The sequence below is a fragment of the Thamnophis sirtalis genome, unplaced genomic scaffold (genome assembly GCF_051295495.1).
Source record: "Thamnophis sirtalis isolate CommonGarterSnake01/CBP01778 unplaced genomic scaffold, rThaSir2_p1.2 scaffold_6, whole genome shotgun sequence".
Classification (NCBI taxonomy): domain Eukaryota; kingdom Metazoa; phylum Chordata; class Lepidosauria; order Squamata; family Natricidae; genus Thamnophis; species Thamnophis sirtalis.
In genome coordinates, this window is record NW_028261386.1 from 51,323,085 (window position 1) to 51,336,830 (window position 13,746).

At 35.2% G+C, this 13,746-nt stretch overlaps 1 protein-coding gene across 1 annotated transcript in view; it reads right to left on the reverse strand.

Moving 5' to 3' along the window:
• Nucleotides 1–2,737: 2,737 nt before the first annotated feature.
• PARP1 (poly(ADP-ribose) polymerase 1) overlaps nucleotides 2,738–13,746 on the reverse strand; it is a 42,385-nt gene continuing 31,376 nt past the window's right edge. The window contains exons 14-23 of the mRNA XM_087717862.1: nucleotides 13,523–13,651; nucleotides 12,955–13,038; nucleotides 10,986–11,108; nucleotides 10,175–10,303; nucleotides 8,401–8,499; nucleotides 6,436–6,588; nucleotides 5,558–5,685; nucleotides 5,243–5,304; nucleotides 4,058–4,172; nucleotides 2,738–3,210 (exon numbers count right to left, since the gene is read on the reverse strand). Of these exons, the coding sequence (XP_087573988.1) occupies nucleotides 3,129–3,210; nucleotides 4,058–4,172; nucleotides 5,243–5,304; nucleotides 5,558–5,685; nucleotides 6,436–6,588; nucleotides 8,401–8,499; nucleotides 10,175–10,303; nucleotides 10,986–11,108; nucleotides 12,955–13,038; nucleotides 13,523–13,651 (1,104 nt within the window). The 3' untranslated portion in view covers nucleotides 2,738–3,128. The remainder of the gene's footprint in view (nucleotides 3,211–4,057; nucleotides 4,173–5,242; nucleotides 5,305–5,557; nucleotides 5,686–6,435; nucleotides 6,589–8,400; nucleotides 8,500–10,174; nucleotides 10,304–10,985; nucleotides 11,109–12,954; nucleotides 13,039–13,522; nucleotides 13,652–13,746) is intronic.

Genomic DNA, 13,746 nt, shown 5'->3' on the forward strand with positions numbered 1-13,746 from the left:
TCTTAAAGCATAGAAGTCTCTGGAAATTCAAGTTAGTTAAAACTTTCACATGTTAACAGCTACTGGTGCTGTTTGCCAAAAGTAGCACTTTTCTTGCCAGGATACTCAGTTTATTTATATTCAGATCATTACAAGTTACCAGCTACAGTTGAGCCATAAAAGTGGAAAACAGCAAGGTGTTACTGTCTTCTAATGAATTAAAATGATGCCTGTGCATTCATTATGTGGCTGGATGGGAAAAAAGTAGTTTGGCAAATAAGTATCAGCTTCTTCAGTGATATAGTTTGTCTGCCATTCACTGTTGACTGGCTATTAAGCAGTTAAGAAGTATACTTCCTTTGGAGTGTTGGTGACTAAATATCAAGTTTGGGATGCAAAGCCATAGTAGTCTAGTTCTCTGTGTTATAAAACTTACCCCAAGATAAAATTGTGCCCAAAGACTGGAAGCAACCAAAACATCATTCCCCCAGAGATAAGATTGGCCCGCACATTGCTCTTCTCCAAGATCTTGAACATATGGTTTTGTCAGTGGCCTTTGGGACCCCATTTGAAATGAACCATGTGGATTGGTTGGTTCTGTTGCCGCCCTGGGGTGGTGATTGTGAATTTTTAATATTGTACATTACACAGACTGCGAGACTTGGGCGAGGTGAAACTCGAAAAATTAGAATATCATGCAAAAGTTCATTTATTTCAGTAATGCAACTTAAAAGGTGAAAATAATATATGATATATGACTCATTACATGCAAAGCAAGATAGTTCAAGCTGTGATTTGTCATAATTGTGATGATTATGGCGTACAGCTCATGAAAACCCCAAATCCACCATCTCAGAAAATTAGAATATTACATGCAATCAATAAAACGATTGTACATAGAACAATATTGGACCTCTGAAAAGTATAAGCATGCATATGTACTTAGTACTTGGTTTGGGCCCCTTTTGCAGCAATTACTGCCTCAATGCGGCATGGCATGGAAGCTATTAGCCTGTGGCATTGCTGAGGTGTTATGGAAGACCAGGATGCTTCAATAGTGGCCTTCAGCTTTTCTGCATTGTTCGGTCTCATGTCTCTCATCTTCTCTTGGCAATGCCCTATAGATTCTCTATGGGGTTCAAGTCAGGCGAGTTTGCTGGCCAATCAAGCACAGTAATCCAAGTCATTGAACCAGGTTTTGGTGCTTTGGGCAGTGTGAGCAGCTGGAAAATGAAGTTAGCATCCCCATAAATCTCATTTGCAGAAGGAAGCATGAAGTGCTCCAAAATCTCCTGGTAGATGGCTGCGTTGACCCTGGTTTTAATGAAGCACAGTGGTCCAAAGTCCTGTTGCTCAGTGGTCCAAAGTCCTCTTTTCTGATGAGAGCAATTTTTGCCAAAAGCACCAAAAGATGATTCAATGACCGTGGGATTACTGTGCTTGATTGGCCTCTCCATTCTTCCTCCATAGTCTGGATCCTTGGTTTCCAAATGAGATGCAAACGTTGCATGAGCTGTACGCCATAATCATCACAATTATGACAAATCACGGCTTGAACTATCTTGTTTTGCATGTAATGAGTCTTATCTCATATATTAGTTTCACCTTTTAAGTTACATTACTGAAATAAATGAACTTTTGCACGATATTCTAATTTTTTGAGTTTCACCTGTATATTGATTTGTTTTATAAATAAAAAGGCCTAATTATTATTCTGGAGTCTGTTCGATATTGCAGTTGTATGATCTGTAAGCAACATGCAACCCACCAATGCCAGAGATGTTAGTTTGCAAAGCAGTGCAGATTTTGGGCAGTCCTTTAAAAGTGCTGTCTGGCAACATGCCATCATCTCCATGTCATTCATTCATTACACTGGTGCATAAATTGTTAGTGCATCTATTGCTGTTGTACCATTTGTATTTCCCTTCTTGTTAACATTTTTGATCCGACTACATTGTTTCTCTCACCTAGTTTCTGGGGTACAATATTTGTTAAGTTACTTCCCAGATTTTCCAGACCAGCTGTTTCTCTGTCCCATATTTCTTTCTGCTTGTTGATGGTAGAGTAGGCGTCCTACTCCTCCCATGATGCAGCATGCAAAGTACTCATTTTTAAATAAAGAAATATTGCTATATAGAAACAGATTGCTATGGTAAGTTGTGGGTGTAGAAATGAAAGTTATTTCTTCTTCCTTTTCAACAAGTCTGCTAAAGATAGCGGGAAAGGAAGGAGGTGCACATATGTAAGAATGAAAGGCATCTGTGAGTACATGAGGGGGATATGCATATTAGGGCTTTGCATCCTTCAAAAATAAGTGGAAAGAAATGCTTCAAAGCTCATGCAAACAACCGCACCTATCATTCATAAAACAGCTCTTCTAGTTTAGGCTTCTGCACAAGCTTGAAAGCATGGCAGAGTCAAGTTAAAGTTAATGTGTTGGCGATACATCTTTTTTCAGGCTTACATAAAAGCCTGCCATTATTTTATTAAATGGTAGAGAGATGCTATGCTTGTGCTAGATTTGTAGCACTTTTTTTGAAGCACGTAGATTTCACATTTGCCTGAGTGCACTCACTTCCCAGCATGCATTACAAGAGCAGAGTGGATGGCAACTCCAAAAAGATTGTTCTTTCTACACACAATCATCTAACACAGTTGTTGACTGAGCAACAGGTTAGGATAGGATCCACAAACATTACACTTGACTTCTAACTTTAAAACCTTATACAGAAGTACTGTATTTTGCCTACAAGAAAACTTTAGTAAGAAAGTAGCTTTTATTTTTACTTCAAAATAAACACATTAACATTTATTCAGAATACAAATTAAGGAAGATTTGAAAAACAAGAAAAAAGTATGTAAACAATTCTAAATTTATCTTCCCTGTCTTTTTACTAAAGGTTTAATTCAAGGATTATTGACTTCCCCTCCCTTTTTGGGGAGTGGGGGTTGTTGTTAGTTAAAGATGTACAATATGTTCAAACTAGAATAAGCCAAGAGGGGGAAGGAGAAGAAAAGGGGGGAGGGAGGGAAGCACAAATACAAAATTGCTCATAGCATTTTTCATCTAATCTTGCATATTTATCAAAAAAATAAAATAAAGGAGGGGCTCAAAAACATTTGTATTAGTAATTCCAAGAAGCTGATCTTCACCAGAGTGTTGTTTTATAGTTGAACTTTAATTTCAGCAGATACTTCAGTTTCACCTGAGCAATATCGTAGACAATGTATCTGAAGAAAGTAATGAATGAAGGAAAAAAGAAAGACATTTTTGCTGTGTTCTTTTGCATTGCAAAATAAAGTAGGAAGACATAACTATCATTCTCCAAGCCCTCTCAGATTTCTAAAATGACTCAAGATTGGTGAGAATTCTAGGATTTTAGCCAGATCAGTGGCACAAGAGTCTTAGAAAGGCACTTGTTAAAGTTCCTGATACTGTATTTTAAACCAAAGTATGGTCTCTGGATTACCACTAAACATAATTCAATATAGCATGCTGCAGAAGTCAACCTGAGAGTACTAAGATATGAGAACATCAGAAATTCCTCTCTCCTCCAGAGCCAGAATCAGCCCTCTCCTGTCGTCCAGTTACCACTTGAGAAGCATGGAGTATACCCAAATCCAGAACTCACTTAGTGAGCTCCTATGCCACTTAGTGAGCTCCTATGCCACTTAACTGAAGGCAACTATTACAGAGAACAGTATTAATTTCCTTTGACTGAGTGATCTATGGCATCACTATTTTATCATGTTTTGATAGTTTTCATTGCTTTTAGATATAAGATACTTATATCTTAAGATATTTAGAATTTTAGGAATAAGGGGCACGCAAATGCATGGATAACTAAATAAAAAGTATAGGTTTTAAAACTCCAGCAAAGCCTGTACTTTCCCAGCATCTTCTAATTGTCAAGGACATTTATCCCAGAACTGCAGAGGTAACTCACTGTTCATTCTGATGCTAAAAAGTCCAAATTCATTAAGGCTAACAGTATTCACCTGGCTAGAAGCAACCACTTTCAGGTATCCCCAATGGCTATTCACAGTATATTCTGTTCTAATATTGATCAAAGGATACTCATTATACATAAGACAAGTATTGCTAATTCCAGATGGAATTCCTTTTCCCAAAGGGACATCTGCACCATCAAGAGAAGCAGTGGCTGTGGGATCTGGGGCTGTTTTGCCCAAACCTAAATGGGAAACAAACAAATGATTGTAGTTAAATCTAATGCATTCACATGTATATTGAAAAACTGGAACTTATCTGATCTGAATTATAAAATCAGTTAATATAGCATGCAAAAGAATTATGGGGATCAAATAAGTTCCCACAATGTTTGGGTATTTAAGTTTAGAAAAAGATGACAAATAGAGATATATCATACATTTATATCACCTCCTGCTTATGAACTGCACAGAGGTATTTGGTCAACCACTTTACAGTATGTTGGACTGTGGTTATAAGTAAATACAATATATTTAAATGCCTTGGAAAAAGTTCTATAGTTTTTCTCACAATGCTGACAATTTTGAAATCTAATCAATTCAGCCAATATATCCAAGCCTTTGTTACTAAAATTCTGTTTGCACTTAAATAAATAAATCATTTATGAATTGCAAAGATTTCCATCTGTCCCTTTTCCCAGCTTGGTGACTTGGAAATGAGTTGGGACTGTAAACTCCCTTCTTCTTCAATCTGACATAGCAGAAGGACATCAGATTGGGAAAAGAAACCTTGTACATTTGGAGAGGAACTATTCAGTTATAATGCAAGCTGATGGGTATAGATCAGTTTTAAGATTATCATCATTTAGCACAAGCTATTTAGGACGGATTAGGGAAAAGAAATATTTTTAAATGGACAGTGCAATTCTACCTACTTTTTTTAAAAAGTATTTTTGCAAACTAGGGGACTTGCTTCTTAGCAAGATTAGTATAGCAAGCTTAATAATGAAGTTCTATTATTTATTCAAATCTAGCTTTACCTTGGATTAACTTGTTTTTCTTTTTTGTCTAAAATATGTAGCATCCATGCTATATATAAGCTCTGATGTATTAATACTATTTTTCAATTTCAGTCATCTCATCAGTTTGGTTTCAGCTGAAATTATTAATTGAATGCCTTTTGAAGGGTGATGGTGGTATCTTAATATTGCATTAATCTGATTTATAGAGATTATTGAACAGTAAAGCATGAAAAACAACTGGGCCAAGTTGTATACAAAATAAAAATCACTCATCATTTCCAGAAGGCACTTACCTTTGACACTGTGTTTGCCCTTTGGCAGCTTGGTTATATGGGAAGCATTTTTCAATTCAAACCTATCAAACAGAGAGGAGGATCATTTAGGATACGATATTTCACAAAATTAAAAATTTGCCTCCTCCTTTATGAATATTTTGTTTTCAGTAAAACTAAAGGACTTGTTGCTTTAGAATAAGATATTTCAATACAAATTTCTATAGCTTCTCATCTGCGGTGAGACACAGAAAGAACATTTTTGTTTAGAATAAATATATTTTCAAATCTAAATTGATACTCTACATGCTATCACTGTAAGAAGGTATCACTCACATGTTTCCAAGAGCAACTTCTCCCAGCAAGAGTAGGCCAACAGGATCCACTTGAGAGGTGTGACAATAGTTGGCACTTTTGGACACCATATCTGCGAAGTAGATACCTTTGCCAAACATATAGCCAGTCTAAAAAAAGTTTAAAAAAATATGCTAAGCTTCCCAAAAGTTATCTGATTAGGAAGTCCAATGGGGATTGCAACTCCCTGTCTAGAGAAAATTTTAGCTCTAAGTATATACCTATTATATAAAACAACAAAAAGAAACATTTCCCCCTGATCTCTGGATGTGTTTCCCCCCCTTGGGAAGAAATGGTTGTTTGATACATTTTTATAATGGAGAGTAAGATATTTTTACCCTTTCAGATTAAAACAGACAGCAATTCTGTATTTTATTTATTTTCACCTTTAGTTCTGGGCTTGCATCTTAATATTCTAGTTTAAATAAACTGTATTTCTACTATGTATGATTAGACTGAATAAAATAATTTGTCAGAAGTTATTCTCTAATTGCTCAGAGGTGGCGAGTTGACCTTTACACTGTCTGCAATTCTACAAAAATGATTAATCATTTTTACAATGATTAATCTAGATGTATGGAACAGCATGTAGAATTGTGATAAGTGTAATTTCCCTCTCTGTCCTCTCCATTGAGAGAATTGAATAAACTCAAGCTAACTGAAATGGAAATCCCATCCCCAAAACTGCAAGATTATTAGGATAGAACATATTGTAAGTTCTTCTAAGAATCATATGCCTCAGATTGCTGAATTTTAACTCCCAGCAACTCTTATGCCATTGCTAACTGAAGCTGCTGGAAGCTGAGAGTTCGGCATCTGGAATGTCACTAATTGCATTAGAAAATTAGCATATTACAAACCACTGGGGCTTCAGGTGGAGCTATTCGGAGACCCTGTGATAAGATACCAGCAAAATTGGTAGTGCGAGAACCATGCCAGAGCAACTGGCGATTGTGTAAGTCCCGGAATGGTTCATAACGTTGATATTCTCCTTCACGTTCAATTTTGAAAATCTGGAAGAGATGGAGAAAAAGATATGATGACTGATAAAGCAGAGTATACTGAAAAATAATTCAATATGTAGAAAACCACTCTGAATTCTTAGGTACTGTATATTCTTTCATTTTTGTAAAGCTAGTTCCTCAGAAGTCTCATAGTAACATAAACTATGCATCAAACTTAAATCTAGATACTTCATTTAATTAAATGAATGAATACCTTCTATTGAAAAAGTAATGTACTGAATGCCATATTAAAACTGATTCAAAAATATACTTAGGAGTGGTTAGGGATGCAAATGTGACATTTCCCTGTAGCTCTTTAAAGCAGCTGTGTTTCTTTTTCTAGATGGATTATCCTATAAAAAGATAGATAGCTTACAAAAGCTATATTCATGACTTGTGTGCTCTAAAGCAGCCTTTTAGAACAGAATTTGAAATATCTACAAGAAAATCTAGCCATTTTTCTAAAACATCTTAAAACCAGGTTAGTTTTGAAGGCTTTGAATATAATATACAAAAAAATCTGAGTATAAGTAAAAGAAGTTGTTGCTTATTGAACTTTCTAAAAATCAGAGGTACCAGAAAGAACTTTTAAGGATGTAATCATCCTTGTCAAATTTCATTTCTTCACTTTTGTCCATCACTATTTTAGAATCGATTTTTGTGAAGACAGACGTAGATGCTACATTGACAATCTGTAACTGGATTTTTCCACATAATTCTCTTAAATTAGGCATGCCATACTTACTTATACAGTCTGCCCAACTTGTATCACCTTCTGTAGGCAGCCATTTTAATAAGATAATTATGTTGAGAAATCGAACAATACATCAATCACTTATTCCCTCCTGGATTTTTATGAGTGTACAAACAGAGCATGTCCTTCCCACTTCTTGCAATTGCATCCTATAATGTATGAGACTGCCAGTGAAGGTTATCTGGAAGCCACTGCTGGTATTCTGAGCACAATTCAAAATCCTAACCACTATTTTTAAAGTCCTACATGGCTTGGTAACTAGGATTCTTGCTTCAAATGGAAAAAAAATCTATCTACTGCAGGTATCTGAAGATAAGGCATTGTAACACTGTTCAAGCACATGCGAATATACATCTCCTGTAGGTGCGGGGGCAGTAGGCTGTTGGAACTGCTTTATATGGAAGTTGAGGAAAGGCATATCTATGTGATACACATGCAATTTGTGTTTTTCCAAATCCAAAGTTTTGCATTAATACACAAAAACCTCTTGGCTTATGGAACGAAAAACAGGAGGGACAAAGACCATCGCCCACTATAGCGTTACACAAACTACATTATCCTTAGCCAAAATATCAGGGTGGTCTCTGCAACCATCCTTTATTGACTAAGCACAAATTATTCTGCTGTGTTGTACTTTCAATGGTTTAGAATTAAGATAGTAAGCTCTAATGAAATATCCAAATTGATCATGTTTCAGTACTTCAAAACATGATTTTAAGTTTTGCTTAATGTGGGTGCCGATTAGAGTATCATCATATACTATTTGCATGTATTGTATGTAGCTATATAGCATGGATATTCATTTCATGACTTTCCATGCTCACAAGCCTAAGATATTTTTTTTGGGGGGGGGAGCTCAGAATATCTTCTCCATAAACATTTTGTATTAACTCCAAGATACAAGACTACATAAGATTATAGTTAACAGAAGTGAGGTAATCATGAGCCATGATTACAGTTCCACAAAAATATTATTTAGCAACTAAATACTCCAGCAATACATTCAGGAAAGACAAGTTAAATATAGACCAATTCCTTAAAATACCATACCACAACCATGAACTTACCTCCACAACTTTCAAACCATATGCATTATGGGTACTTGCATGGGTGTTCTTAACATATTGTTTTATAATCTTGGCTTCTTCTGAATCTTTATCTACTATCTGTCGGGAAGTTGAGAAAAAAAATCACTGTTGTAAATTTAATAATGTAAAAAGAGGAACCTGTAAATGTATTGGGTCATTAAAATGATGTACACAATCTACTTCCGCAATCCTGATCTAGAAAACCTGAATGTTATTTTTTTAAAAGCATCATATGAGAAGCTGCTGAAGATTGTACCTGCTTTGCCAATTGTTCTTGCAGGGTGAGACGGCAGAAGAACTTACCAACTGGAGCCGCCAAGGATTCCTTGGGCTAAAAGAAATACTGCCCTGAGGCAGAAGTATTGCTAAAGGGATCACTATATTGGTGATAGAGGTGTTAAGGAGATGATGTAATTATGGGGAATACTTAGACCTGGGAACGAAAACTATAAGGGTAAGAGGCAGGAGGGAGATATGATGGGAAGCTGAATATGGGAGAAGGGAGACTCTTTAAGCTTCCTTCCTTTTACGTTATTACCTAGCCAAGTCTGGGTGATAGCAAAAGTACAACCTCCAACCTAAAAGTCTTGTTTTGACAAGACAGTTGTTGCAAAACCTCAAAGACTAAATTAAAATTAGTATCTGAAGATAATAATAATGTTCTTATAGCATTTTTTAAATTTATTAAAAAAGAGGGCTTTAATAATCCAGATTTTAAGATTTATCAATTAATTTACACTTTAAAACCTATGAATTTTAAGTAACTTTCAAAAGCGTTTCCAGCCATAATTTTAAAGTTATTTGTCCCCTTCTGATTATTTGTCTGTTTGGTATTTTGGCAGTTGCTATTTTTACATTAAGGCTGTATGTTTGGGTTACATTGGAAGAGAAGCTCATACTTGATCCTTGAGAAAATGACACAGGGGACAATCCCTTCTTGAGAATGGCACCTAAACCTTATATTAGAAACTCATGAACAAAAAAACCCAAAACCTTTGATGAGCTTTTGCTCAATCACTCTTCTTAAGTATCTGTGGTACTGCAGGAACTATTTGAACTCATTAAAATGGCTGATGGCAATTTATTCAATTTGCACATCTTCTATTTACATAATTTGGGACCAATTTTGTTAGCAGTATTCTTAAACTGTTGCTATATTTGAAAAGATAACAATGGATTATTTTTACAGAGAACTGAAGATTATTATATATTTATCAATCACATTTATAGACCGAGCATTTCCAAAAGACAATTTCTAATTTACAACCTAATTATTAAGACCAATATTGGTAATATGCAAGAAAATATTATATTTTATATGGGTTGATGATACATGTCCATTGTCCCCTATGAATGAATTTCATATCAAGTTAAAGAAAAGATCGATCAATAATTTGTGTGTGGCCAAGTTGAATACCGAAAATGAGTCATTATATTTTTTAAAAAAATCTGGGCATTCCATCATATACATAATTCATGTTATGCATGTATTTCCCTGTTTTGTTTTTCTTGTTTTTATGTTTTAGAGCCTTTTCCTTTTCTTCTACATTAAAAATAACAGAAAAGAAAATAACCAAATGTATATGAGCTTCTAGACATGAAAACTTTTTTAAATTGTTGAAATTGTTGCAGATAAAAATTTATCACTGAAGTACCAAAATGTACATCTTATATCTACTCATTTAAATTAACCTTGGAAAGTTAGAAAAATATAGTGTCAAAAGAGAATAACACACATCTCTGCCATTTTTACCTGGATACTGGTTTTGAGCTTCTCGTAGTTCACATCTATTGGATCTTTATCCCCATCCTGACCGCCACTTCTTAGAAGGCTATAAGCGACCTCTATGTCAAGCAGATTATCCAGCATTTCCACTTTAGTCTTGATAAATGAAAGATGCAATTGTTCATAACAATACATGCATTGCAGTGTTTATTATCTTAAGAGACTGCTTCAGATTCTCCAATTGCTATTTTCCTATTGCTATTTAAATGCAGCACTGCAGGCTACTGCTAGATCAGCAGGTCAGCGGTTCAAATCTCACTGGCTCAGGGTTGACTCAGCCTTCCATCCTTCCGAGGTGGGTAAAATGAGGACCCAGATTGTTGGGGGCAATATGCTGACTCTCTGTAAACCGCTTAGAGAGGCCTGAAAGGCCTATGAAGCGGTATATAAGTCTACTGCTATTGCTATTGCTATTGCTATTCTGATAAAAATGAAAATTCCCCCATTTTTTGTGTTACACTTTATGTAAGGAACCAAAAGATGATGGATTTGATTCCTTTAAATACCCCCAATACCACCACCTTTCAAGTATGAATCACTCCTGTAATATAGTATTTAATTAAACTGAAAATGATTGGCCACAGGTTTACCTAATAAACATTATAGGTGAGGCATACCCTGAACTTGAACCTCCTGCCCATGTCCAACAGTGTATTAACCATTCAAAGTAGATTAGAAAGTTGACTATTGGGCTGACGTAACTGTCTTAAAATTACATTTTTAAAAATATGATTTATATTATTTCTGTGTTCAAGTATGAGAGTTAAATGCAGAGTACCTTAATGTAGTCAAGGTTGTTTAGAAGTGGAGGCTTCTTCATTCCAAAGTCATGGGGAATGAGTGTGTAGAAGCGATTGGAGAGATCTAATATCTGTGAATCGGTGCCACCATCAGAAACTGCCTACATGGAGAGAAAAAGAAATAAAACTATAAGAATCTTCGGCAGCAACAAATGCATGTATTTGAGTTACTTCCCTCAGTAAAAAGTTAGTTAAAAGAAACTTTAGTTAAGGAAGCATTTTGAAATATTTGTGTAAGTTTTCCCAGTGTGATGCCTTCCCAATCATCATCAGTAACAAAGTGACTGAAATATGACATCATGGGATGGCAGGAGGTGAGAATCCAGGATGTTAAATGTTAAGCAAAAGCAAACATTGCATATGCTATTTTTCCACATTCAGTTCAGGAAGGACTGGTCTACATGTAATTTCATGACAGATTTCTCCTTCCTTCCTTCCTTCCTTCCTTCCTTCCTTCCTTCCTTCCTTCCTTCCTTCCTTCCTTCCTTCCTTCCTTCCTTCCTTCCATCCATCCTTCCATCCATCCATCCATCCATCCATCCATCCATCCATTTTCTATATCTGCTAGATGGCTTACAATTCTAAAATTATAAAACAACTGAAATAATTTAAAAACAATAAAAACATCCACAAAAAAAGTACAAAACAGCAGCTGTGATGATTAATCACCTAATAGTAAAGCCAAGTAAAGTGGCCCTTAATGCATTCCAAAGCCCAGGTCCAGTTATAAATCCAACAGGTTTGGGACATTCTAATGTCTGGGAGGAGAATATTTCATAAGGTACAGGTTATAGCAGTTAAAGCCTGCCCTATAGTTCCTGCCAGTTGACACTCTTTGACTGACGGGATCTGCAGCATGGCCAATCTGCTGGATCAAATTGGGATGGCTAGAAACTCTCGGAAAAAGACGCCCCCTCAGGTAATCAGTAAGGCTTTAAGGTGACAATTAACACCTTTAAATTTTTCTATATTAGAAAATGCTGCAACAAATAGCCCACTTAACTGTGGTTCCGAATTGCACATTCTCTTTGACCCGTTTGCTCAGAAGGGGCAAAATTTTGTCTAGTTTTTTTGGAATGGATAGATATATGTATTTTAAAACCCTGTTGACATCACCTTAACAAGAATTCTTATACTAAGATTTAATTTTATATTGATGTGATCTCCTCTCATATATTATCACTTCTCTTTCTTGTAGTATAGTTACTTAATTGTGGGATTGGTATTATATTATCTCTCTCTTATTTAGTCAGAGCATAGCTTTCTACGAATAATTAAAAATACTATTGAATGATAATTTAAAATGTAGAGATTGAACAGTTTTATAAGTACATCAATAAAACTCTTCCTGAGCATTACTATTATTTTTCCTAAACCTTTAATTATCCTGCTTCTCTCTTTTTCCTCTTTTCCTTGTCCAATTCTCTCTTACTTAGCTTGCCAGCTGTGTATCTTTTAAAGACATGCCCACATGGTCCTGTACTTGCTTTCCACTAAAACAAAAATCTTCCAATTTCATTAAAGGGATTGTAGAAAAAGGCTGCCAAAATGATTAACAGTTTAGAGCGGTTCTTATATAAGGACTGAACAGTTGAGATCTAAAATCAGGCATATTTTTAAGTTAAGGACAGAAGAATGATATCTCCATTTTATATATGAAAATAGATGTGAAGAGACTCAGAAGTGACAAAAGCCACCAAGAGTCATTTGGTTGAATTGGACAGCTACAGAATTTGAATGAACGAATAGAATACTTCTTTTCAAAATGCATAGTTAAATTCTGGAGTTTGTTGCTACCAAGTAGGCAAGGATTATCAGTTAGGAAACTTTAAAAGGGAGCTACCTACATTTGTTGATAGTTACTATTCTTGAAGATTTCAAACTACTTCTGGAATCAAAGGAATATTGCTTTAAATAGCTGGAAAATGAATTTTTCTTTTTACTTACCTGCTGAACTTCATTCAGAATGGAATATGCGCTCTGGATCTGCCTCTCACTTAACTTCCCCAAAGGCATCTTCTGGAGATCAATCTAAGAAGAAAATAAATGGTTCCAATTAAAGTAGAATTTTATTATGGGAAAACAATGGAAAACTGGCTGCAAAAGAAGATATAGAAGAAATAGCAAAAAAAAATATTAACCCAAAGAATAGAAATACAAAGAGCATATAGGAAGCAACTTTATTCTAGTCAATCAATTTGTTTGAAAGGATTTAGCTTAATATACCTGTTACTTTTTGGTCTGCCCAATTAAATACAGTTAAGTACTATAAAAGATTTTAAAAATAGAGATAAATGATCTATGTGCACCTATTTCCAGATTATGTCTTCACATTTTGGGAAACAGGTTAAAAAATATACATTAAGACACAACTTTTTTCTACCAAAGAAAAATCACCATGATATTCTTGAAAGATAAAGAATGCCTATTCCCATCAAACTGTATTCGTGCCATTATCATTCTGAGAATATCAAATTAATAACACCAAGTAGTTAAGCAAAGGATGAATAATAACCTCAAACTCCACCATGGCTTTCTTCATACTTTCTACATCGAAAATCATCTTAATAAGATCTTGGACAGCCTTAGGAAGCTTTGACTTGGTTCCTGCACTCACTGTCAGTTTCTTGACTGCTTCTTCATCCTATTGGTAGAGGGTTGGGAGTTGAATGGAACGAACTTGTGTTAAAGCAACATACATGCACAAATTAAGCTACTTCTTTGCTTCTTTAGCTAAGA